Here is a 26278-nt window from a genome sequence, read left to right as displayed (position 1 = left end):
GAAGTACTGACTGTCAATATAGGCTTTTTAAAGGCTGAAGCAAAAGATACAGTGTATGTGGGAGGCTGCATGGCTTTATAGATCTTTTTGGCCTCACCATATGGGATGTGTTCCAATGTTTTAATCTCCTGTATCTGCCTTTATTTAGAAGGACACTGCAGTCCCTACTTCAGACAGGATGACCCCCGGAGCAATTTATGCACTTCGGAGGAGAGGTGCAACCAACTCCGTAAAGAGCAGCCTTGCTACATTTTACCACAAGTGGCTTCAGTCTTACATCCTAAGGTGGTGTGCCCAAAGTGCTGGCATTTAAACTATTGCTTTGAGTTGGGAATATAAGACCCCACGTTTACGTAAAGGAACCTGCCTTGAAATGCTCTGGGAGTTTCGCACTACTGAAGATAAGGATGAAGGAATCAGATTTTACAAGATCCACATCCACTCACTTCAATATATTTTGCACATCAACAATCCCTTCTTGAGCCCACTCATCTTTCAATTCCTCCTTGGGAATAGTAACCACATCTCTAAATGATACACCTTTGCTATAGTTCAAGGTGTTGTGGAGCTTCATCTCTATGCCATATTCCCTGAGGCACATAACTTTTCAGAGGTTTGTTGCTTGTTGAGAACTAGTAGTTTCAACCAACAGTTTTCAATTACGCAATCAATTGACAGATTTCAGAGTACCTTTGATTCTTTCTGAATCTTTTTGAATATAAAAAGGTGATACTTTCTCAAAGCTGCCTTCCTTACATTTGGAACTCAAAAAACACATTTCGACCAGCAGCGTGCATTCTGTTACTATTCCCCGAGGAAATCAGTGGTAAGTCCTGAGTCTGGAGGACTGGCTACACAAAGCCTCTTGTAAGATTGGGTGTTGGTACCCACCAGTGGCCAATCCATTCCACTAGGAGGAAGAAGAGAAAATTTTGAGGGTTCCATCTTGGTCCCACAAGCAGATAGGGAGACGAAAGCCCTGCATGCCTTGGCAAGACTTATACAGCTGAGGTGTAGCAGGTTCCCCAGACGTTGCCCACTAATGACTGTTCCACCTCAACAGCCGTGCATCTCATTGGTTTGCAGCACACCACCAGGAGCCTGAGGGATTTTTATAGGGACTTTTAGCATCCTCTCAGTCCGGGCAAACAAGCCAAGATCCCCATTCGCTGTGACACATGATATTCTACCGCCACACTGCACGGTGGTTGCTGAACCATGCTCTGCACTTACGGTGACAGAGGACTGGTGGTGCTTACCAGTCCCAGCTCAGGAACCCCAGGGTCACCAAGCCAGAACCCACAAAATGAATGCCGAGCCCCTGAGGGCATCATTGGAATTGGGACAATGTTGTGACTCATCCAAGAAAATGATACTTTCACAGTGATATCTGAAATGGATGGTTTATTTCTACAACATTTGTGAGAAAATACCACAAGCTTCAGGATATAAATGAAAATCTGACACCACCATTTTTTGAGTCAGTTCAAGAGAAACAAACTCTCAAGCCACTAAAACAATGGCTTATGGTTCAAATGAGAACACAAGCTAGTTTCCTGTAACAACAAACAAAATGAAGGCACACTTTGCTATCTGTTTCCTTATGACTCAAGACAATTTCTCAAAAAGAAAAATAATTGATACTCCAGTTTTTGCAATACAACACCATTGACATGATTCACAGCTGTCTTTAAGTATTTGTTCTTTCCTTCTGATTCACCAGAAATACTAAATGATTAACTGAGAAACTTAAGGCCTGTCATTTTGCAATTGTTCAACAGATTTCAAGGCTTATATTTTCCAGGAAAAATATCAATAATAATGAAACTTAAGGGCAAACTTTCATGTGTTTAGTACAACCCATCAAAGAGTTAGATTTGGCACAACGATACTTAATGGATGTTCAACAGAAAAGGGTACTGTTATAATCGGAAGATATATACAGAAAAGCAGAAGGAAAGTGGTAATATGGCTTTCAAATTTACAACCACTGAAAAGACTGTGTGCAAAATGTTTGCAGGTCTGTTTGGGGAGTGGAGAACTATTTACATGGAGAATCAGTACATCTCCTGCAGCATGCTGAGCAGAACAACTCCCACTATTGAGACCATAAAACCAAAATAGAAAAATATGTCACTTCAGTTCAGTGGAACTTGGCTGAGGAACGGAGAATTAACATTTGCATTAGCCATTAACATTCTCACTTTAGAATAGCACACTTTATAATAGATTATTTTGTACAATGTGCAAGAAAAAAAAAAAGAACAATGAAATGTAAACCACATTTTTTTATTGGTACAATCAAGGATTGGGTGCAGTTGACATACTTGCACATGAGAAAATACACTGATGAGCCAAAAAATTTTGACCACTGGCCACTGCAAGATAGAACACCTCCTGGTGGTGTTGTAGGCACATGTCACAGTAAGGAAAGATTGTAAGTGGAACAGAGAAGAATGGGCAGTCTTTACATTGAAGATATGAGCCACAAATATGGAAATCCACTGATATAAGTGGTTTTAACAAAGGATACATTGTTGTGGCAATGTGGCTGGAAATGAGAATCTCTGGAATGGTGAAGCTGGTCATCTGTTGGAAAGAGGTTGAAGGATTGTGGAACAATGAGTAGACCATATGGTATTGGATGACAGTATCTCATCACAAAATGTAGAGGTCGGGGGATCCTCCATTGTGTAATCCAAGAAAGACAGTGATCTGTGGCAGATCTTATGACAGAGTACAATGCTGGGGCAGGCATAAGTGATTCAGAGGACACCATTCAAGGGCCATTGTTGATCATGGAGCTCTACATCATATGACTCCTATGTGTTCCTGTGTTGACCCAAAGACATCATCTGTTATTATAGCAGTGAGCACAGTATCACTGAGTTTTCACCATGCATCAATAGAAATGTGTTGCGTGTCAAATGAATAGCATTTCTTGATACACTCTGTCAATAGTTGGGTTCTTATACACCGTCATCCAGGCAAATGGCTGCAGGAAAAATGCACCGCAACACAATGCAGGCCAGTGAGGGCAGAGTTATGCCATGGGGTACATTGAGATGAGCTTACATAAGGTCCGTAGTGGTAATCAACGGCATCATGACAACAATGAACTACGTGAACATTATTGCAGACCACCTGCATCACTTCATGCTACAACAATACAATGTCGTGTGACGACGGCCTCCTGTCAGGTAGACCGTTCGCCTGGTGCAAGTCTTTTTGATTTGACGCCACGTCGGCGACTTGCACGTCGACTTCATGCTTGAAGCCTCCCACTACAGTGATGACATCTTACAGCAGGAAACTGTCTGATTTTAAGGCCAGAATCATGCTACAGTTGTCTGAGGGGCACGATAGTGAACTCACATTGATGTCTTAGCCAGCAAATATGCCTAATCTGTAGCCATTGGAACACATATTGGGCACCAGATGCACACGTCTCCCTTAATTTGTGGGAATTGCTTGACCTGTGCATAGACAATTTGAGCCACATTCTTCTAAAATCCTGTCAAGAGTTTAGAATCCATGCCAAATAGAATCTCTGTTGTACTGTGTTTGAAAAGTAGAACAACACATTATTAAACATGTTGTCATAATGTTTTGTCTCATCAGTGCATGTCGCTTAGTATAAGACATTGTAACGTCCAATGCAAGAGTCATCTACCATGTAGTGATCGCAGCACCCAAGAGGATGACATCTACTAAGTTCTAATTCAATGAGGCCATCCATGACTACATCTTTAAAGTAAGAACAAGCATAGCTAAAATCCACTAAGGCCACAAGGCAAGAGTCAGAGTAATTTTCTAGTGAAAACAAGACTGACTTAGTAGGTAATTGCTCCGCCCTAGAAGATGCAAGGTCTGTTATAATCACAGTGACCTCTGAAAATCGTGTTTTGAATGTAGCAGGCAAACTTTCCCTTCATGTATGCAAATGCTTCATGGTGTACTATACACAATTGTATTACATTTGTGGTACTACAGGGTGATTTTGTGATGATGTTAATAAACTTTCAGGGACGATAGAGAAAGGTAAATATAACAATCTGAGGTAAAGGACATTAGTCTGGAAATGATTGAGTTCAAAGGTGTAAGTGAAAATATACTCAAGTTCTGCTGTAGCCTTACGCAGCACTCAAAGTCAGGCTCCCAACTGCCTGTTCACAACATACAGAATTCCTGCTGAATACTCCCCAATGCCCTCAGATAATTTACGCTGTTGGTGGACTAGTAACGGCACGTGTAACTTGATGTCATGAAGACCTTCACAAGCTGCTACATTTATAACAGTTGTTGAAATTGGTGTACCCCACTGTCAATGCAGGCATGACTTCATAGCACAAAGTTCTGTTGTTCCCATTCTAAAATCCCCAGTGTCATTTGAACAATGTCACAGACAGCAAGAATTGTTGCCAAGAGTATGTCTCTGATAAACAATACTTACAATGATGCATTTAAGCAGGGAGAAGGAAGGAGAAACAGGCCTAGTACGTAATCACTGACAATGCCTGCCCACACATTGACTGATAATCTGGGTTGATGGCTTTTCACAACTGTTGTGTGGGGCTTCTAACTGGCCAAACATGACTATTGTGACTATTTAGCACTCTGTCTCTGGTTAAACAGGCTTCATCTCTTAATAGTACTTACAAGCGAATGTGAAGATTGACTGTAATGAACAGCAAGAACCATTGGCTGATCATGACATAAGCAGGAGTCAAAGCAGACATTTGCTATGGATGACAGGGTGTAGCTACAATTCCTGTAATACTCACTACACATTAATTTTATGTGCAACTGATAGAGTGCTGATTGCAGGCATCTTATCCACTAGAATAAGCACTGTGTCTTCTACATATGTGTAGTTCGTCATTCTCCTCAATCACTGTACTGTGGTACCAACTGCCCTATTTCACTCAATCGCTAGAACAATCATGGAAACATGATGTGAGCTGGATGTCTTCTATGTAGATATTTGGCCCTGTATGACCTTTCTGCTTCTCTGCTGTTTCCAGCTGCTTGTCCATGCACGAAAATGATTTCTGTAAGTTCCGTCACTGGGTACAATCCATTTGGTTAGTGCTGATCAACATTAGTACTTCAACTTGTAAACATAAACTGCAGTCTATTACAGTACATACATGACTGAACAGGATTGCTCATGTCAGTACACAGTATGCTATCTGCATTGGATTACATCTATGTGCTCGTCAGGATTGCCTACCATTCGACCTTAGCAACAGTACCGGTTCATGTATTTCACTGTCAGAGGTATCAGAATGATTTTCATTTATTAGTTTCAATTCAAGTCATTTCCAGACCAGGTCCCTTAGCTCAAACTGATAATTTACTTTTCTCCATCATCCCTGAAAGTTGATAACATCATCACGGAATCACCCTGTATAGCCACTTAGAACAAATATATTTGTTAGTGTTTTGTAAATAGTTACGTCTGTGTGAAAAATATAACTGTCTGACAACAATAAAAGTAATCATACAGTAAATTTTGTTTCAAAAATCATACATGAATTGATTAAATTTCTAGCTAATTAAATTAGTGTGCCACACCAGAATCTTTTCTTTTGCAAGCAATGTGCCTACTGACTGAACTTCTGTGAAGTTTGGGAGGTAGGTGAGACGTACTAAAAAAGATGTGAGAACAGATCCTAAGTCACATAAAGATGTGAGAACAGATCCTAAGTCACATCCGGAGAGCTCAGTTGATAGGTGCTCTGCCTGCTGAAATTAAGGTTACCTGTTCGACTCCCGGTATGACAAATAGTTTTAATCTGCCAGAAAGTTTCAAGTCTAAGGATACAAGATTGTTCACTGCATCCATCCAGTCTTGTCTGGATTCTCCTAAACCATTCCAAGAGAAAGTCAGAATAGTTAATACTAATAGGCCATACATGACAGGTTCCCTCTTCCTTACTCATTTTTAAAATTCACAAAATGTTGCAATGGTACGTCATAACTTTATAATTCTGCTTTGACAGTTATCAAGAAGTTCTGTGAACACCTAGTGGCATTTTTGTCATGAAATTACAAGCTTAATGAACTTATAGTAAACAAATAAATAAATGACATGCAAATGACTATTTGTTTGAAGTTTTGCAAAACCTGCTGCAAAATAATTGTACTGATTTCAAGACAGGGGAGGAAAACTAAGTGTAGATTAGACTGAACAGGCTGGTAGTGACGTCATTGGTTTCCAGTCAGAATACTGGTTAAATGTGGCTCTCCATTCTGGTCAATCCTCTGCAAAAAATACTGAAAGCTAAATCTACTTGTACTTGTTTACAACACTTAGGCCTTGCTCAGCTTTTGCGATACTTGGGTGGTTCGAAAAGTTCTCGGATCACCCCGACAGGTCGGCACTAGCACAATGAGTTGTTCACGTGATATCCACTGGACTGTTGCCAGTAAATACGTGCCACGTCAGTGCTCTTGGAAGAGAGCTGTGGTGGTAACGTGGTTCTGTTGTTGTTTCTGCATTGTGATTTGCGAAGATGGAAAAAATTGAGATTCAAGCAGTGATTAAGTATTTTGTGAACAAAGGTATGAAAGCAAGAGACATTCATGCCGATTTCCAGAATACACTGGAGGGACTCTGCTCCTTCATATTCAACTGTTGCCAAGTGGACAAATGAATTTAAATTTGTTTGGGAGAGCTTAGATGATGATCCGCACAGTGGTAGGCCAGGAAGTGTCACTACTTCAGAAATCATTGCAAAAGTGCACAAGATGGTCATGGAGGATAGCCAATTGAAAGTGAGTGAAACTGCTCATGCTTGCCAGGCATCATCTAAAAGAGTATATCACATTTTAACTTAGGAATTAGAAATTAAAAAATTATCTGCAAGATGGGTGCTGTGACTTGACGCTGGATCAAAAACGCATGAGAACGGACATATTGGAACAATGTATGGCCCATTTTAGGAGAAATGAAAAACAACAGTCAAAGCAGTTGAAACACGCTGATTCTCCACCACCGAAGAAAGCATAGACAATTCTTTCAGTGGGAAAGGTCACGGCATCAGTGTTCTGGGACGCGAAGGGGATTCTGTTTGTAGATTATTTCCCCACTGGGCAAACAATTACTGGAGAATACTATGCTAACCTCCTGGACAAATTGCAACAAAAGATATGTGAAAAAAGGCAAGGTATAGCAAGGAAGCAAGTCATCTTCCATCGAGACAACGTGCACACCTACACGTGCCATCGCCATGGCAGACTTACATGAGCTAAGGTATGAATTGTTGCCATACCACCTTCTTCACCTAATATGGTTCTATCATACTTCCATCTCTTCCCAAAACTGAAAATATTTCTTGGTGGATGAACATTCACTTCAAATGAAGAATTGATAGCCAGAGTTGACAACTATTTTTCAGGTTTGGAGGCACTGGAACATTGTTGGACAAAGTGCATTAATCTACAAAGAGACTACACTGAAAAATAAAAAATGTTTCAGTGATGTAAGTACTTTTTTCCTAATCCGTTCTGAGAACTTTTCAAACCACCCTTCTACAGACTGATTTATTCAGAAACTTGGCTATGGAGGAGAAAGAGTTGTCAACCAGATATGATTGCGGCTTGTGTCTGAAGTTAGATTTTTCACATCACTGTTCACTGTTCACAGATTTTTACAGCCGAATACCTTAAACTCCTGTCATGCAGCACAAAGGCTGAGTGAATGATAGTGTAATATGTCATTTCTCCTATACATTTATTTGTGAACGTAACTTTTTTAATATTACTATGTATGTCAAAAACAACACACACTGATGTAATCAATTTGTGAAGAGAAGAAAACCGTAAAACACTTTAATTCAATGTTCACACTCTTTTGGAAATTGTGGGCTGTACCTGTCTTCATGTAAACCAGTTCGGACATCTTTCACTGCTGCATATCCACAAGGAACGCGAGCGTACTTCTGCAAACTACGAAGCACTGAACGTCCTACTTCCAAATAATATGGATCTCCTGTAGCCCTGTAGAGGAAATAGGTAGACTCCAGAAATTCTGGCCTCAGAGGATGCTGTCCCCAATGGACCTATAAATACAATGCATAAAAAAAACATGGAATTTCACAATACATAATACTTATGCATCAAACACTGTAATGTTCAGATGTAAAATGAAGCTTAAATGATGAACACGTCGTACAAATTGTTCTAATCACGACTACCAAGTATTTTCTATCAAGAACAAGATAAACGGGGAAAAGTGTAAAAATATAATTTGTTCTCTATTTACTCACATTAAAAGGTGAATTTAGTGCTTCATTTGCATGAACTGATGATGGTAACAAAAGTCTGACTGTTTCTAAATCAAAACATACATCTATGGAGCTAGATACGAAGCTACGAGCCATCATATTTTTAAGCACATCTGGAATATGAACTATATGTTCTACACTGTTGGCACTTTTTAAGTGACTTTCACTGGATTTATTATGCAATAGTGGCTGCTACCAATGCACTCATGAAATAATGACTATTGGAAGTAACCATACACCTGCATTTTCTGAAGTAGAAGAAATGACACAAAGTGGCCCTAGGTAAGATAGAACTTCTAATTATGATATGCAAAGACAATGGAAGAAACACTAAGCAATACCAAGAGTATGAATGATCAGCAATCTTATGCAGTTCACTGCCCATGCAATATAGCAAGAGACCAATGTAAAGGCCCATGGAAGGATCCCAAGAGAATGCACGACTGTTGAGATTATCTTTTAGAGTTTTCCAAAAACTTTTATACACAAAATACTCCTCATAATCATTGATGTAACAAGAACCAAAACGTAACATTTAATTACTGGATAGCAGCTTTCAGTGTGTGTAGTTTACAATGTTGCTTTCGCCTTATATGACACGATGGCACTTTCAGTCAGCTATAGTTGTCGTTACGAAGCAAGCTGGGAAATTTTTACTTCCCCTCTTGTTTTGCCATCTGCCTCCTTAAATTCATTTTTTCACTTTTGACTAATTACTATTAACATATGTGAATATAATCTGCATTTCATAAAAGACAAAGATAGCCCTCAGTTCTGAAGAACATAAGAATGATCAGCAATCTTATGCAGTTCACTGCCCATGCAATATAGCAAGAGACCGATGTAAAGGCCCATGGAAGGATCCCAAGAGAATGCATGACTGTTGAGATTATCTTTTAGAGTTTTCCAAAAACTTTTATACACAAAATACTCCTCATAATCATTGATGTAACAAGAACCAAAACGTAACATTTAATTACTGGATAGCAGCTTTCAGTGTGTTTAGTTTAAAATGTTGCTTTCGCCTTATATGACACGATGGCACTTTCAGTCGGCTATAGTCGTCGTTACGAAGCAAGCTGGGAAATTTTTACTTCCCCTCTTGTTTTGCCATCTGCCTCCTTAAATTCATTTTTTCACTTTTGACTAATTACTATTAACATATGTGAATATAATCTGCATTTCATAAAAGACAAAGATAGCCCTCAGTTCTGAAGAACATAACACCATATCTAATTTTGTGCTTAGTTTTATGTATGTAATTGATTTTCTAATTTATTTTGACTATTTCTGATTATAGGGTGAAAGCAGTGATTGTTTCGTAACTTCGATTCTATTGTTGACTTATAAACAAATATAAATTCTGTATTAATTATAAATATTTGGATGACGAAATACTAGTAATCTTGAAGTATCTATTTGGCTATATTTGAAAACATGTTAGCAAAGCCAGCCCTTAATTAATTCCAAAGTAATTAAGTGATAATTAATTGAAACCCTCAGCTACCGACAGGTGTTGCTGACATACCTTGATAGGACAGCTGAAAATGTGAGCCCTGATCGGGACTCAAACCTGGGATCTCCTGCTTACATGGCAGACGCTCTATCCATCTGAGCTACCGAGGACACAGATGAATAGTGCGACTGCAGGGACTTATCTCTTGCACGCTTCCCAGCAGTTGCGCTATTCATCTGTGTCCTCGGTGGCTCAGATGGATAGAGTGTCTGCCATGTAAGCAGGAGATCCCGGGTTCGAGTCCCGGTCGAGGCATACATTTTCAGCTGTCCCTATCAAGGTATGTCAACAACACCTGTTGGCAGCTGAGGATTTCAATTAATTATCATTTATTCTAGAGAAGCTGCACGGTCATCAATGGTATCTGTTCTTTCGAGAACAGTTACTATCTTCGTATCCAAAGTAATTACCAGTTTTGTCAAAAGTATTGTTTGCATAACTATATATGTTAATTTCATGATTTAAACAAATAATTCAGCCTAACTCTTGCAGTAGAAGAAACTGTTAAAAAGATGCAATTTTTTGATATATTCAGTTAATTGAACTAAGTAAGTTTTAATTGTAATTTCTGTAAATTTAACTTCGAACAATGTGTAGTTTCAGTACCTATTATTGAGATGATATATAAGGGCCCAAATTTTGGTCATGAGACAGTCAGCCCACGGCCGAGTTTCATATGAGGAACCTGTGTTGGTTAGAACGACAACAATGCGTCAACTTAACATGTAATAAGTGTTACACAATTAGGCCGTCTGTTCAAAACAGTAACAGTGTTTGCTCCATACATACCTTTATATTCTTCGAGAACTGTGAACTTTGTGGTTAGGTTTTTACTGCTCACAGATACTCAACAGTTAACTATTGTAGCAGTGTGTGGATGTTCACCTGCAATCTATTAATGAGGCTTATGGAAAGTTAAAACAATAGTCCACTGGCCATATAACTGTGTAATATTGGGGGCTTGTGAACCGTGAAAGTAAGAGAGTGTAAAACACAAATGTGCATCTATCGGATACAATATTTACAGTAGGCAGTAGTTGCACTTCCACCCCCTAATTTTACAGTCAGTACCTTGACACCTAGGACAACAAATGAAGAAATAAAGTGGGTGAGCACTGGCACATTGTGTCACATAAGAAAGCAGGTGGTAGGTTGAGGCAAAGTGGCAAGGAGTAGTGTAACATGTGACACTCCCGCCAACAGCATCATTCTGCCTGTAGCACAAACACTGGGTGGGTATGTAGAGCATTAAGACTGAGACCTGTTTAAGTGACAGAAGCGACCAACAGTGAGTGAGGGTTGCACATGTGACACTCCAGCTACAGGCGTTAGCACTGGGTGATATGAAGTTTCACTGGGTGGTATGAAGTTTCACTGGGTGACCTGTGTGTGAGTGACAAAATCCAACTACAAGACGGCTATTAGAGCTGACCAGGTGTTTCTATAAATGGCACGCATGAACAGTAGACTATTATAGCTCAAGAGTAAGATAAAAAAAATTTGCTTTACTTATGGACCTACAGCGAAAAAGGAGCAGTGTGCATAAAATTTACAATGGGAGGAATCTTCATGGAGAAGTTCACAATTTATATCATCATCAGTGAAGATCAGCAGACAAATTCTTTGAATGTATGTGAATGACCAGGGAATTAAAGACAAGTGTTGCTTACATGACCTTGAACTTTCAACAACCTATTTGCAGAAGAATGACTGACTAACATAAGGATGGAAAAATGAGTTACTTTTCCCACAATTCATCCATGGTACAGGGGTACTGCCTTTGCTAGTAATTTAAATCATTGTAGGTCCTGGGTTCGGACCCAGTTACTTCTTATATATTAACTTATTAACGGACTCAATTACTACCCTATAACTTGTTCTGTGTACTAAGCTCTGTTTATACTCTTTACCAGGTGCGGCTCGTAATTAAAGGCTCTGAGGCGGAGCCGCCCCAAAATATATGTTAAAGTAAATTTCGCAAGAACGTATTACATAATATAAATTATCCGGATGAATTTCGCATAATTCCCATTCCGATTAAAATAACGACGGTCAACGTTTTTGGAACTGTTTGTATCGATAGATGTTTTACGAACGGTTAGTAGTGTTTAGGCTGCGCCTTGGAACGTCCGTAAGCTGCGTGTACTAGCGGTTTGGGGGCATGGCTTCTACATAGTACTGCTCTTTATGGGCGACCCGAAGGCTCAGAGCTTGCAGCCTAAGGGTGTCATACCAACCACCACACGTTTTTCACGTTCCACTATGTATGTAATAAAGGAATGTAGAGTGGCCGAAACTTTGCTATCCAATCTCTGTCTCTGCACATCTCTACTGCGCTTCGATGCGTCATTAATCGACGTTTAGTATTATTGTTTTATAATGTTTTACATAGTTGTTTTGTTTCTGCCATTGGCTATTTTATCCACACTTAGAATAAGTTTGCAAATATCCCGCCAGAGTGCACTAGACTACAGTAACATAACAGTACTACCATCTAGCGAGAGTTTCATAAGTGATTAGAGGACAAAACGCGCGAAATTTGTCCCATTACTTTACTTTCCTTGCTTGCTGATGCTGACTGCTTTTGTTGATATCGTGTGATATTAGCAAGTTTCTTTTTCGGAGTGTATTTTGCAAGATTTTAGTGAGTTTTACTTGCACAAGATCTGTAATGTCACCAAAACATCACAGTATCGTCATGCGAACTCGTAAACTTCGAGCTTTGGAGGTAAATCACAATAAACGCCTTAAGTTTAGAACTGAAAACACTTAAAATATTAAGCAGCCGCAAAGTTAACATTCATAGCATTAAAGATCTCTCCGAAACGCGTCTTTTCATATGATTTGCTGCAAAGTGTCAGAAAATGTGATGATGACTTTTAGAAACACTAACCAAAGATTTTAACTCGAAGTTAGCTTCTAATGATATTTAATACCTGATTATAGAAGATACAGTACGTAAAATTAAGGGTAGAGAGTGATATGCCCACCCCCCTCCCCCTGAATTCTTAGTTGTTTATGTCAGACTAATCTGTAGCGTAACCCTAGGTCTATGTTGGCTCCGATCGATAAATACCGCAGCCTTCCCCAGTATAGAAACCACGAGCTGCGCCTGCTCTTTACATTGCATTTTAAAGTATATTTTTAAGGTCTTGCCAAAGTACTTTGGCTTTAAGCATATACACACCATTCCCAGAATATCACCCACATTAAATTCTTGACAAAACACATTGACCAATGATGAAATTTTACTGATGTTTGATTGTTGTGAATGTAATTCATCAGCAATCAATGTTACGACCAAGTGTTTCAATTAATTTAAATAGTCTGCATATATAAAGCATACAAAATTTTTGAAAAAGCTCAAACTTTTCATGAAATGATTTGTCTAGAAGTAAGAAACAAAATAGCTTAGAGACACATTTGATTCATATCATTTGCTGTGCATGTTTTTTCAGTATCATTCAAAGGTACGTCAAATGTTTCTCTAATCTATTGCATTTCATTTGCTGTACATGATTCTGATCATCATTCAAAGGCATGTCAAATGTTTCTGTAATTTATTTGTTTTAGGAAAGATCATGTCTTTTTTAATTTATTTCCAAATTTTATACAGAAGGCATGAACTTACTGACACCTCACATTTCTTCCTAGCGTCTTAAGTTCTCAAAATGATCTAGACTGAGTACCTGCTATGAAAGAGCCTTTTTTACTGTCAAATATCACACCAACGTATCTTTTTATGTGCAAAATAGATACGACTTGAAGAGATGAACTTTTTGAAACTTCATGCACAGAGCTAGCAGCAGCTGTTCATGAAATATTTCAATTTTCCATCAAATCACTAAGCTATCCTCAATTATCCTGATTACTTTCAAGCAATTACATTTTTTTTCTGCAAAACAACTGTTCAAGCTAGTCACTCTGATATCCCATTTGTCCATTTCTTACCCTTGTTTGGCTATGAAACTCTGGACAAAAACCCACTGTGTAACTGACAGGAAGCCTTGTTTTCACTTTGCTCAAACATTTGACCAAAATGTTTCAAGTTTTAATTATATGGTGAAATACATCGTCTTTCATGTGCTGTCATTTGCCTAAAACCTCATTTCGGTATATTGAACTGTTTATGAAATATGATGATTAACTATACACAAAGTCTAAACAATGCATTTTTACCTCCGCATATTTTTAAAAACTTTGTGCTTCTTAGTTTCCTGCAGCACAGTAACTATGAGGAATAATGAAAAGAAATTTAGTCCCTTTATCGAGTTAAGGTATCTTGCTGTAAGATGTGGCAGACTTAAAATTTTTCACCAAAGAGCTCTCTGTAAATAGCTTTCACAGCTTCTGGAGCATCCACTCCAACGCTTCCGTACTCCAGCAACAAGATTCAAGATTTCAAACGTTGCCCATTGTAGTGAATGACAAGCAAGGAGACATATGTCGCTAACATAGGACAATCCCACAGCTACACCTGCAGTAGTGTTTTGTTGCCTGAAGCTGTTGGGAATTGCCAGTTACTTACATAGCATGCAGCCTTAGAGCTGATTTTCATGTTAGTTTATGTATGGTGACAGTACTTAGCCACTATAGTGTTCTTTATAGGTGACCTAAGGCACTGTGACAAGTGTTATGGTAAGAACCAAGAGCGATAGTTTTCTGATTCTACGTGCAACAATCAGTAGCAGACACAGTGGCCTGGTGCAGTGCTCACTCATGTATTGCCAGTTACCAGGGTAAGCAACAGCTTACCAAGTGAGGTGGTGCAGTGGTTAGCACTCTGGACTCCCATTCGGGAGGATGATGGTTCAAACCCGCATCCTGCCATCCTGATTTAGGTTTTCCATGCTTTCCCTAAATTCGATTCAGGAAAATGCCACATTGGTTCCTTTGAAAGGGAATGGCAGCAAACTTCCTTCCCTAATCCGATGGGACCAATGCCTCACTGTTTGGTCCTATCCCCCAAATCAATCAATCAATCAACCAACCAACCAACCAACCGATCAGCGGCTTGAGAATGAGGTGTCAGACAGACAGAAAGCACAATGCCAGCATCACAAATTATTCTCTCTCTCTCTCGTGTGTGTGTGTGCGCACACGCGCGTGCATCGTGCTGCCACATTCTCATGTGCACACCACTATAACAGCCTCTATATTGGAAATGAACAAGATTTAAATTACTGTAGCAGTTTTCTATAATGCGAACTGTACTGCACAATGCTGAATAGGGAATTAAGTAAAATGTCTTTAGCTGGTGAATGGATTATGCATTTCAGGATAACCCATCATCAGAATGTCTGCCTCTGACAGTTGCGTATGTAACATGTAACTCATCTGTACAGCTTAATGTATCTAATACCTGATGATGGGTTATTTTGAAACACATAATATTAAAGTCATGCATTCAACAGCTGATAACATTTTACTAAGTAACTTGTTTAGCATTTCTGCAGTACTGTTCCAATTATGTAGTATCTTCCACATAAATCCATTCACAGGTCTTTATTGGCTATCCTCATTTGTTCTTTTAAACACTATGCACACTAAGGTACATGAAGAAATATTCTTAATACACAGCAACTCCTTTGTACTGATTCACTGGTTTTTCTGTATGTTTTCTGTAGTTATTATATATGTTTCTTTAGTTACCAGGGTACACATAGTTATGTGAAATGCCTCACAAAGACTGGCATAATAACGACTAGTAGTAAGTCACAATCACAGGCTTTTGTAAGTCACAGAATGTACACTATTCACATAAATCTTTGTTTTTATGTTCAGAAGATTGTACAAAGGAAGAGATGAAGTAAGCTCCAGTTGGCAGGCTCACTAGACGTGGCTGGGGTGAAGAGCACAAGAACACAGCACAATATTCTTATACGACTGCTAACAAGGAAAATGGAATACATTGTTAGTACAAACAAGGAACCCCCAGAATGCAAGTTTGTAAAAGGCCAATGATGTTTACGGCATTCAATGCCCTACATATTATCTACCATGCAAACAAAATATTGCCCGCAAACGACAACAGGGCACAGGACTGGAAGTATCCAATGGTGAGCACAGCATAAGGAGACGGACCATAGTTGAACTGCTTAGTCGACGTTTAACCCACAAGAGTACTACAGTGCCAGTGGTGTTTATAGAAAACAGAGCAATGGCAACACTAAACAATGCAAACACTGCATTATATCTACAACAACAGTTGCTGCTGTTAACATTTCATCAGAAAAGTCATGTAGTTATCAACCTTGTTGAACAGGGCACCACAAATCCTGTCTCCAGTGAAATATAGTAAAGGACAATTGCTGTCCAAGGTGTGGGTACTTAACATGATTACATACAAAGATAATCATACACAGCATAGTATAAAAAAACATATTTCGAATAAGTCCACAGCAATATTATCGTTTCGTGCATAAGAAAAACTATGGATATTCAATGGAGGACAAGGCACACCTATTACAAACACTGGTTTTTGCACATTTAAAGCATGCTCAAAACAATTTACAGGATGTGCACAATAGTGACCTACTACATTACGCACATCAAACTGTGCATGGCATAGATTACAGTGATTTCCAGGGAAGCAGTGGATAATTGCAAACAGTGTTGCAGAATTAGAAGATGATAATGAAATTTCAAACAAAGTGTCACCTTCATGACGCACAGCAAACTGCAGAATCGTTCCAAAACTTTGTACATAAGATAAACAAACTTATCCCATCATTCAGTAAGGAATTCGTTTACAACTCTGACCAGTCGGGACTTGAAGAGGAAATGCAAATGAAAGGAGCCCTGGAAATTAGAGTTAACAAGAGAATTTCATCAGAATAAACTAACATCAATGCCTTAACGCATTCATATACAATTACTGACAGTTAATCTGGATGCTAAGTTGGTTGGAAAGTTATTTACTGTGCTGTAAGAAGTTGGAGCTGCTCTGCCACCTATGATTCGTACTCAAGTGTGTGATCTTTCAATGGCAGTAGCGAATATTTATGTCACAGCAAGCAAGAGTGGGAAAATGGACATATGAGGACAACAACTATGGTATATTTCTTCCCCAACAGTTGGTCGAAATAACTTGCTTTTGCTTGATTCCTGGTCTGCGTACAAAAATCATAGTCCGTTAAGAGTATGCTACCCCTCCTGAAAAGTGGGTGACATTGCAACTCATACCACCTGGAACCACTGGACAAATTCAGCCTCTGGATATTTGTAAGGGAAAGTCAGTGTCATGATAAGTTCCATAACAGACTGTTTTGCATTTGGTTGCATGTCATCACATTCAAACATTTCACATCACCCTGTTACACCAATATGATTCTATATGCATTCTTTAAGAGTAAATACCTAGTTGGATGTCCTGCACAATTTGTTGGAACTCGCAAGGAGTTTGCCTTTGATTTTGATAGCACAAATCTTTGTCATCACTGGAGATGCATCATTGAAAGGCGTTCATGTTGCAAGTTAATAGTTTGTTTTGCACATTTCTTGAAAGTCGACGATGTACACTTTGTGAAGTGTAATACATTCATCCCACAGAAGGTTGATCTCTGCATCTCCCAGACAGTTGTTTTCAGTCACATTTGTAATGCACATTGTGACTCACTACTAGCAAATGTATTTCCTGTCATAATGGCTAACACAACACTTTCAAATGAGCCTTACTGAAGACAACTTACGACCTCTCACTCAAGGTGTTTCTTGTAATCATTTGTTGTTGTTGTTGTGGTCTTCAGTCCTGAAACTGGTTTGATGCAGCTCTCCATGCTACTCTATCCTGTGCAAGCTTCTTCATCTCCCAGTACCTACTGCAGCCTACATCCTTCTGAATCTGCTTAGTGTATTGATCTCTTGGTCTCCCTCTATGATTTTTACCCTCCACGCTGCCCTCCAATGCTAAATTTGTGATCCCTTGATGCCTCAAAACATGTCCTACCAACCGATCCCTTCTTCTAGTCAAGTTGTGCCACAAACTTCTCTTCTCCCCAATCCTATTCAATACCTCCTCATTAGTTACGTGATCTACCCACCTTATCTTCAGCATTCTTCTGTAACACCACATTTCAAAAGTGTAATCATCTATAGAGTTAAAACTAATGTCCACATAATAAAAGTTTAAACTCTGGGAAGGAACTGTACTTGTGATACTTTTGATAATATTATCATTTCCAGTATAACTTGTTCCGTCATTAGAGACTCAAAATATGCTACAACAAACAAAAAAGAATACTCAAGAACTGCATTCTGGTTAGCACTATATTGCCATTGCTTGATTGTGTAGGCTGGTAAATGTTTTATTCATTAGCAACCTTCAGAACTCTGCAGAATGATGACTCAGAAACCATGAAGCAATAAGAAATTGTAAGAACAGTACACAGCTTAAACACAGATTTCAAACAATGAATGACTGAAATAAGCATTCATCCTGACAATGACTTTAATCAAACATCTTTTTCAATACCTGGAAATCAGTGGTGAATGCTTCTGGAATAAAATTATGTCTTTTCATCACTTGGTACAGCATTTCGTGTGTTTCCACAGCTGGTTTGATGTCGCCTTTTAAAACCTGTAAATATCAATACTTCATAACAGACAAGATTCGATCACAAATGTTGATTCAAACACAATTTCTTAGTTTTCAACAACATTTATAAGCTATCAGCAAACACAGTTTTTGTGACACATATCTTTATGAAATAACTGAAGCTGTAAAGGTAACAACTCGCCAAATAGTTGAGGTCCTGAATCATTAACAGGCACATAAACAATATAGAGAATTTTACCATGTCATATCAGCACATCCTCCCAATCATCTGTCTGCCCCTCAGGAACCAGCTGGAAAGGATCAGCCCCCCACCCCCTGAAGAAATTACCCACTGTCATCCCCGACTGGAACAAATGAACCATATCCTTCACCATGGCTTTGACTACTCATCGATGTGGCTGGAAATGAAAATCATCTTACTTACAATCCTTCTCACCCTTCCCCATGTCATATTCCTCCACCCACATATAAATTACAGTCTTGCTGGCATATCTGGCAGTTTTCTGTAACATGGGTGCATTGTGATCCACTGATGCCAACACATGGTTTATGAGTTGCAAAGAGAATCTGCTGTTGTCAGTTTGTCAAGGGCTAGGGGTGCATAAAAATGTTATGTTGAATGAGGCATTACAAAAATGCTGGATTGGACTGATGTGTGCACGCAGGAAACAGAGGCTACAAGGAATCAGCTGTGGCATTTTTAAATTAATAAATTAGCGGCTGGCATTCAATTTTGACTGGATTATTTATGAATAATCATTATTTTTGTAGAAGTGAGAAAATGATAACCAAAATAGCAAAAAGAAATATTGAGACAAATTATGTGTAGGCATTGTTACAAGAACATAAAACACACAGGTTTCTTTTGAGTAGCCCCCTAACATCAATTACGTGACTTGATTACCAATATTTCAGGGGTGGAAGGAGAGGAAGTTTAGATGTGTTCTCAAGTTTGCACTTAAAAAGCAAGCATGTGAAGCAATGAAAAAAATTGGCTTTTTCAAGATGGCTTGGTCCTGACTGTCTTCACTAAAATGGAAATCATAAAGTCAGTTTAATCACAAACATTTGTTGTAACAGGAACCAGTCTACGACAATGTCTAGATCTACATCTCATTCTGTTTTTTAACAACATCCAAAAACTTCAAGTAATTTAGTGCTACTGTAGAAGATTGTAATAAAATATACCTGCAATCCAGGCCAAAATGCTAACAGTGCATCCATGAAATTTCGAGTGTTTGTATGTGGACGGTGCATGTGAACATCAAGCAACAGTGGACCTTGGCTAACATATTTCATTACAGCAGAATAGTGCTGAAAGAAAGAACAAAAAATTACAGACACTCTTCACAATTTTTGGAAGTAAAAATAACAGACAAAATGAAGATCGTTATATGTTCACTACATAACAGTTTTAAAATACCAGTATCACTGCACTCAACTAACAAACAGTTCGAAGACATGTCAAGCAAGGTACTTCAACTGTGCAATACCATTTTCCATCTTTCTTTGCCAACTTTCAGATGATTAATTACCTCATTGTACTGAATACAGAATCAGCCAACAGTTCATTGCCTTCATAGTATTCAGTAAAGAATTTTTCTAACAAAATCAAAATTAATTTTTAACATAACTTATTAAATTATATGTTTAAAAGACTCAGTTTTGTTTTCAATGTGAAGGTTATTCATACCATATCAAACTATAACAAGCAAAAATATTTAATTCATACTGCCTGTTATATTAGCTTGCATTAGATAGAGACCCCAAGATGTTCAGCAAGTGTAAATTTTAAATGACTGTAAGCCACATTCCAATCAACATAACTTCAGTGCTGCAAACATCTTTTGGGGGAGGGTTTTTCCATTGTGCGCAGAAGGCTTCGTGCTAACAAGACTTTTTGTGCTGCTGTATGTCACAAAAAGTCAAACATATAAATAACAAACCCGTCTCATAACACAAGTAAGACCACAACAATACAAATTTATCAACCCAGGTGAACTTAACCTTTCACTGAGATTAATATTAAACTTATTATAGTTACGCAATTACTTTCAACAACACAGATAATCTGTAAAATTAAGTTACAATCACTTGAAAATATGAAGAACTTCAATGAAGGATAAGACAGCAGAGACAAGTTAAGAGTAGAATCCCATTGCTGATTTCCTCTCAACATGTAATGCCTACTGTAGATCGAAGTACTTGGCATGTCCCTTGACTCGGGAGACTTCATGTCATCCAAATATTTTCCTGTCTTCTTTCAGATGGCACAGCCACAGATTACAAAATTTAGCACTATTTTAAGATTTAAATATTTTATGCCAGTCTATGGTTTCCTGGTCAATCTTTATTTGGTTCTCCATTATATATTTGGATTCTAAAAATAAATTAAAGTTTCAAAGACAAAATACGAACCTTGTTGAAACGACCAAGATATCGTTCATCACCCAGCAAAATATAAGCTTTCAGGCAGTATTCATAATAAGAATCAATTCCCGCTCCAACACCAGAGTCACGACGTACCCAGTCGCCTGAATGAATGTTTAAAACTGTACCCATAAGGTCTGAACTTCTGTGTCTCAATTTCCAGAGTTCATCCATGGCTCTGTGTGCTTTTTCCTGTAAACATAACAAACAGAACAAAATTACATGGGAGGGGGAGAGAGAGAGAGAGAGAGAGAGAGAGAGAACTAGAAGTAACTGCTGTTCTTTACATAACAATGGTAGCATTCCAAAGAAACAATGTCAAAGGATATGAGCAGAGGGTTGTCAGTCAATTGTTGATTACAGATATTTAACTGCTGGTAGTCAAATGTCTATCACATTGAGACCAAGAAATTGAAGAGCAATTAAAATAACCATGGAATGGAACTGGGCGAAGAAGTTACAAGCTCTATTATTGACAAACTGGCTTTGGAAGAACAATAATAAAACCCAACCATGACAATTAATGAAAACTAGTCTCATCCACTCAACCAACTTTAAAATATCCAGCAACAGATATACAATATTCAAATAATCACTACACCTGTTGGGAATGTGTATGCGAAGATGATAATAGAAGCAGTTCTCATGAGCTTCATTGGTCAAAAAAAATTCAACACAGCGTACGATGTAAAGGTAGAATGTTCAGACAGGTTTCAGATAGATTACATAATGGTAAGACAGAGATTTAGGAACCAGGTTTTAAATTGTAAGACATTTCCAGGGGCAGATGTGGACTCTGACCACAATCTATTGGTTATGACCTGTAGATTAAAACTGAAGAAACTGCAAAAAGGTGGGAATTTAAGGAGATGGGACCTGGATAAACTGAAAGAACCAGAGGTTGTACAGAGTTTCAGGGAGAGCATAAGGGAACAATTGACAGGAATGGGGGAAAGAAATACAGTAGAAGAAGAATGGGTAGCTTTGAGAGATGAAGTAGTGGAGGCAGCAGAGGGCCCAGTAGGTAAAAAGATGAAGGCTAGTAGAAATTCTTGGGTAACAGAAGAAATACTGAATTTAATTGAAGAAAGGAGAAAATATAAAAATGCAGTAAATGAAGCAGGCAAAAAGGAATACAAACGTCTCAAAAATGAGATCGACAGGAAGTGCAAAATGGCTAAGCAGCGATGGCTAGAGGACAAATGTAAGGATGTAGAGGCTTATCTCACTAGGGGTAAGATAGATACTGCCTACTGGAAAATTAAAGAGACCTTTGGAGAACAGAGAACCACTTGTATGAATATCAAGAGCTCAGATGGAAACCCAGTTCTAAGCAAAGGAGGGAAAGCAGAAAGGTGAAGGGAGTATATAGAGAGCCTATACAAGGGCAATGTACTTGAGGACACTATTATGGAAATGGAAGAGGATGTAGATGAAGATGAAATGGGAGATACGATACTGCGTGAAGAGTTTGACAGAGCACTGAAAGACCTGAGTCGAAACAAGGCCCCAGGAGTAGATAACATTCCATTAGAACTACTGACGGCCTTGGGAGAGCCAGTCCTGACAAAACTCTACCATCTGGTGAGCAAGATTTATGAGACAGGCGAAATACCCTCAGACTTCAAGACGAATATAATAATTCCGATCCCAAAGAAAGCAGGTGCTGACAGATGTGAAAATTACCGTTACCGAACAATCAGTTTAATAAGTCACGGATGCAAAATATTAACGTGTATTCTCTACAGACGAAAGGAAAAACTGGTAGAAGCTGACCTCGTGGAAGATCAGTTTGGATTCCGTAGAAATGTTGGAACACGTGAGGCAATACTGATCCTACGACTTATCTTAGAAGCTAGAGTAAGGAAAGGCAAACCTACATTTCTAGCATTTGTAAACTTAGAGAAAGCTTTTGACAATGTTGACTGGGATACTCTCTTTTAAATTCTGAAGGTGGCAGGGGTAAAATACAGGGAGTGAAAGGCTATTTACAATTTGTACAGAAACCAGATGGCAGTTATAAGAGTCGAGGGGCACGAAAGGGAAGCAGTGGTTGGGAAGGGAGTGAGACAGGGTTGTAGCCGCTCCCTGATGTTATTCAATCTGTATATTGAGCAAGCAGTAAAGGAAACAAAAGAAAAATTCAGAGTAGGTATTAAAATCCATGGAGAAGAAATAAAAACTTTGAGGTTCGCCGATGACATGTCAGAGACAGCAAAGAACTTGGAAGAGCAGTTGAACGGAATGGACAATGTCATGAAAGGAGGGTATAAGAGGAACATCAACAAAAGCAAAACGAGGATAATGGAATGTAGTCGAATTAAGTCGGGTGATGCTGAGGGAACTGGATTAGGAAAAGAGACACTTAAAGCAGTAAAGGAGTTTTGCTATTTGGGGAGCAAAATAACTGTTGATGGTTGAAGTAGAGAGGATATAAAATGTAGACTGACAATGGCAAGGAAATCGTTTCTGAAGAAGAGAAATTTGTTAACATTGAGTATAGATCTAAGTGTCAGGAAGTCGTTTCTGAAAGTATTTGTATGGAGTGTAGCCATGTATGGAAGTGAAACATGGACGATAACCAGTTTGGACAAGAAGAGAATAGAAGCTTTCGAAATGTGGTGCTACAGAAGAATGTTGAAGATTAGGTGGGTAGATCACGTAACTAATGAGGAGGTATTGAACAGGATTGGGGAGAAGAGAAGTTTGTGGCACAACTTGACTAGAAGAATGGACTGGTTGGTAGGACATGTTTTGAGGCATCAAGGGATCACCAATTTAGTACTGGAGGGCAGTGTGGAGGGTAAAAATCGTAGAGGGAGACCAAGAGACGAATACACTAAACAGATTCAGAATGATGTAGGTTGCAGTAGGTACTGGGAGATGAAGAAGCTTGCACAGGATAGAGTAGCATGGAGAGCTGCATCAAACCAGTCTCAGGATTGAAGACCACATCATCATTATCATCATGGATGTGATAACACTGTTCTACAAAAAAAAAAGACCTGTTTTTCTATTTCTGATAAAAAATATTGTGATCCTAGTTGTATTTTGAGTGCTGAATTGAAAACTGTTTTTGGTTTTTTTCTGTCAGGGATAGTTTATGAGTAATCACAATTTCATTTCTCTTTTCAGTTTCTGATATAGTGCAGCAAACGTGAGGTGAAATTCGTCAAACAAATGCACATCTTTATGATGTTATAAGTTCATCACATTAATGGAGGGTGGGATCTAACATATAACACAGTAACCTTTGTGTATACACTTTGAAGCATTTATTTGACATGAGAAATTACAGAAAATTGACAAACAATGAGCCACTGCCTTGTAATGCACATCACTTTTTTCTCTTGTATTGTGAATCTTTCTTCTCTCGAATGATATTCCAGCAATAATCTGCTAACATAGAAGATACCCACTTCCCTTCATAGCGCCTTTCTATGGTAGAAATATCTTTATGGAATCTTTCCCCATGTTCATCCGATACGTCACTACAACTCTCTGTTAAGTAGTCCAGATGAGAGTCCATCATATGTACCTTCAAAGACATATTGCACCCCAAATCCTGATATTCTTTGATCATATCCTTCACCATTGCTTTGTAGTTAGTAGCTCTTCTTCTTCCGAGGAAGTTTTCCGACATCATCTTGAAACAGTCCCATGCGGTTTTTTCTTTATCAGTTAAACATGCTTAAAAATTTGCATCTTTCTGCAGCTCCCTGATTTGTGGGCCCACAAATACACCTTCCTTTATTTTTGCAGCTGAAAGACAGGGGAATTTGGTAGCTAGATATGCAAACCCACATCCTGTTGGATCCATGGCCTTCACGAATTGTTTCATCAGGCCAAGTTTGATGTGAAGTGGTGGAAGTAGTATATATTCAGGGGCTACCAGACTTTCATGTTGTACATTGTTTTCGCCAACTTTCCATCTTCGCCTAGGTCATTTCTTTTTCACGTAGTGAGAATTTCGGTCTCGACCATCCCACTCGCAAAGAAAACAGGCATACTTTGTGTAGCCTTGTTGCATTCCCAGTACCATAGCAATTACCTTGAAATCTGCACATATTTTCCATTTGTGTTCATTGTATTTTAATGAATTTAGCATCCTTTGTACGAATTCGTAATTCTCTTTTGTCAAACTAGCGTAAGCTACTGGAACAGAGGGTATTTTATTTCCGTTATGGAGCAAAACACCCTTCAGACTTGTTTTCGATGCATCTATGAAAAGTCTCCACTCCTGTGAAATATAAGTGAAGTTCAGCACTTTCATCAGGCCAGAAACGTCACTGTAAAATGTCAGTGCTTCATCAGTTGAAAAATAAGAAATAAAGGCATGTTCTCTGTGCCTGAACACTGATTTTAGTACTTTGGTGCAGTAGATTATACTCTTGTAATCTTGAACCAAGCAGCTGCGCCTTTTGTTTACTTAGTCCTAGATCACGTACTAAATCATTTAAATCTGCCTGTGTTAGCAAATGTGGTGATGACTCACTTGTGTAGTGATATAAAGAATCATCATCTGTGATTTCTTCAGTACTACTTATTTCACTGTCACTCAGAATTTGACCTCAAGCTCTTGAAGGTACTGGAAGGTTGTCGGAATGCTGCACTGGCATTCTCGCTGAAGGCAGATCTGGGTAAACAATGTGCCTCTTCGACTTTTTGTTTGTAAAACCCTGAATTTTTGTTAGACAGTAATAACAATCAGTAACATGATCCTTAGGCTCCCTCCACACCATGGGAACAGCAAACAACGCCACATTCTTTCCACCACTGAATTAGTTTGCAGTAACATGTAGCACAACAGAAATGTGGTGCCCATTCTTTATCTTGGTCTCCTACCTCTACTCCAAAGTAATGTTTGTATGCTTTCTTTATGACCGAAGAAATTTTCTTCCTATTTCTGGCAAAAGTGAACTTCCCACAGATGTAGCAAAAGTTGTCCGGCTTATATCGACATCCACGACGACGTGGCATTTCTGCACATTTAAAAATACCACTTTGGTAATTCACCTGTATTAAATTAATAGTAGGGAACTAGAGGAACGCTGATGTGTAAAAACAAGCAGTCGTTTTACTTCAGCACCAGGCTCAATCAGTTTACACATAGGAACTAAAAAATTCAACCGTGCTCGGAAATATGACAGACAGTTATTTGTCAGCCAAAAAAAAACCCACTCGTTAAGACTGACACAAGTTGTGGCTAACACCACTGTTGTAAACTCGATGCACCTGCCCCTAGGAGGCTTGAAGCTTTACTGCCGAGGCAGCGACCAGCTGTCGCCGTTCGAGTTAATGAGATGTTTCAGGTGGTCTTAATGACATAGGTGTGGCGGGGGATAACCTAATGATGTCTGATTCTTCCCACCTGCTGTTGCACAAGAAATTATCATGTTCTATCACTACTGGATGCGGCAACATACCCGTATCTCTCTATAACGTCTCTGTGTTTGCCATGAATTGTGAATATATAATCTCTCT

General features: G+C 38.7%; 1 protein-coding gene across 1 annotated transcript in view; it reads right to left on the bottom strand.

Annotated features, from left to right (window-relative positions):
- LOC126259300 (ER degradation-enhancing alpha-mannosidase-like protein 3) overlaps positions 1 to 26278 on the bottom strand; it is a 268347-nt gene that overhangs the window by 109867 nt on the left and 132202 nt on the right. The window contains exons 8-11 of the mRNA XM_049955967.1: positions 20783 to 20986; positions 19553 to 19678; positions 18281 to 18385; positions 7879 to 8066 (exon numbers count right to left, since the gene is read on the bottom strand). Of these exons, the coding sequence (XP_049811924.1) occupies positions 7879 to 8066; positions 18281 to 18385; positions 19553 to 19678; positions 20783 to 20986 (623 nt within the window). The remainder of the gene's footprint in view (positions 1 to 7878; positions 8067 to 18280; positions 18386 to 19552; positions 19679 to 20782; positions 20987 to 26278) is intronic.

This window comes from Schistocerca nitens, chromosome 5, assembly GCF_023898315.1.
Source record: "Schistocerca nitens isolate TAMUIC-IGC-003100 chromosome 5, iqSchNite1.1, whole genome shotgun sequence".
NCBI classification, from domain to species: Eukaryota; Metazoa; Arthropoda; class Insecta; order Orthoptera; family Acrididae; genus Schistocerca; species Schistocerca nitens.
Note: the sequence above shows the minus strand (reverse complement) of the source record. Positions and strands in the feature narration are given on the sequence as shown.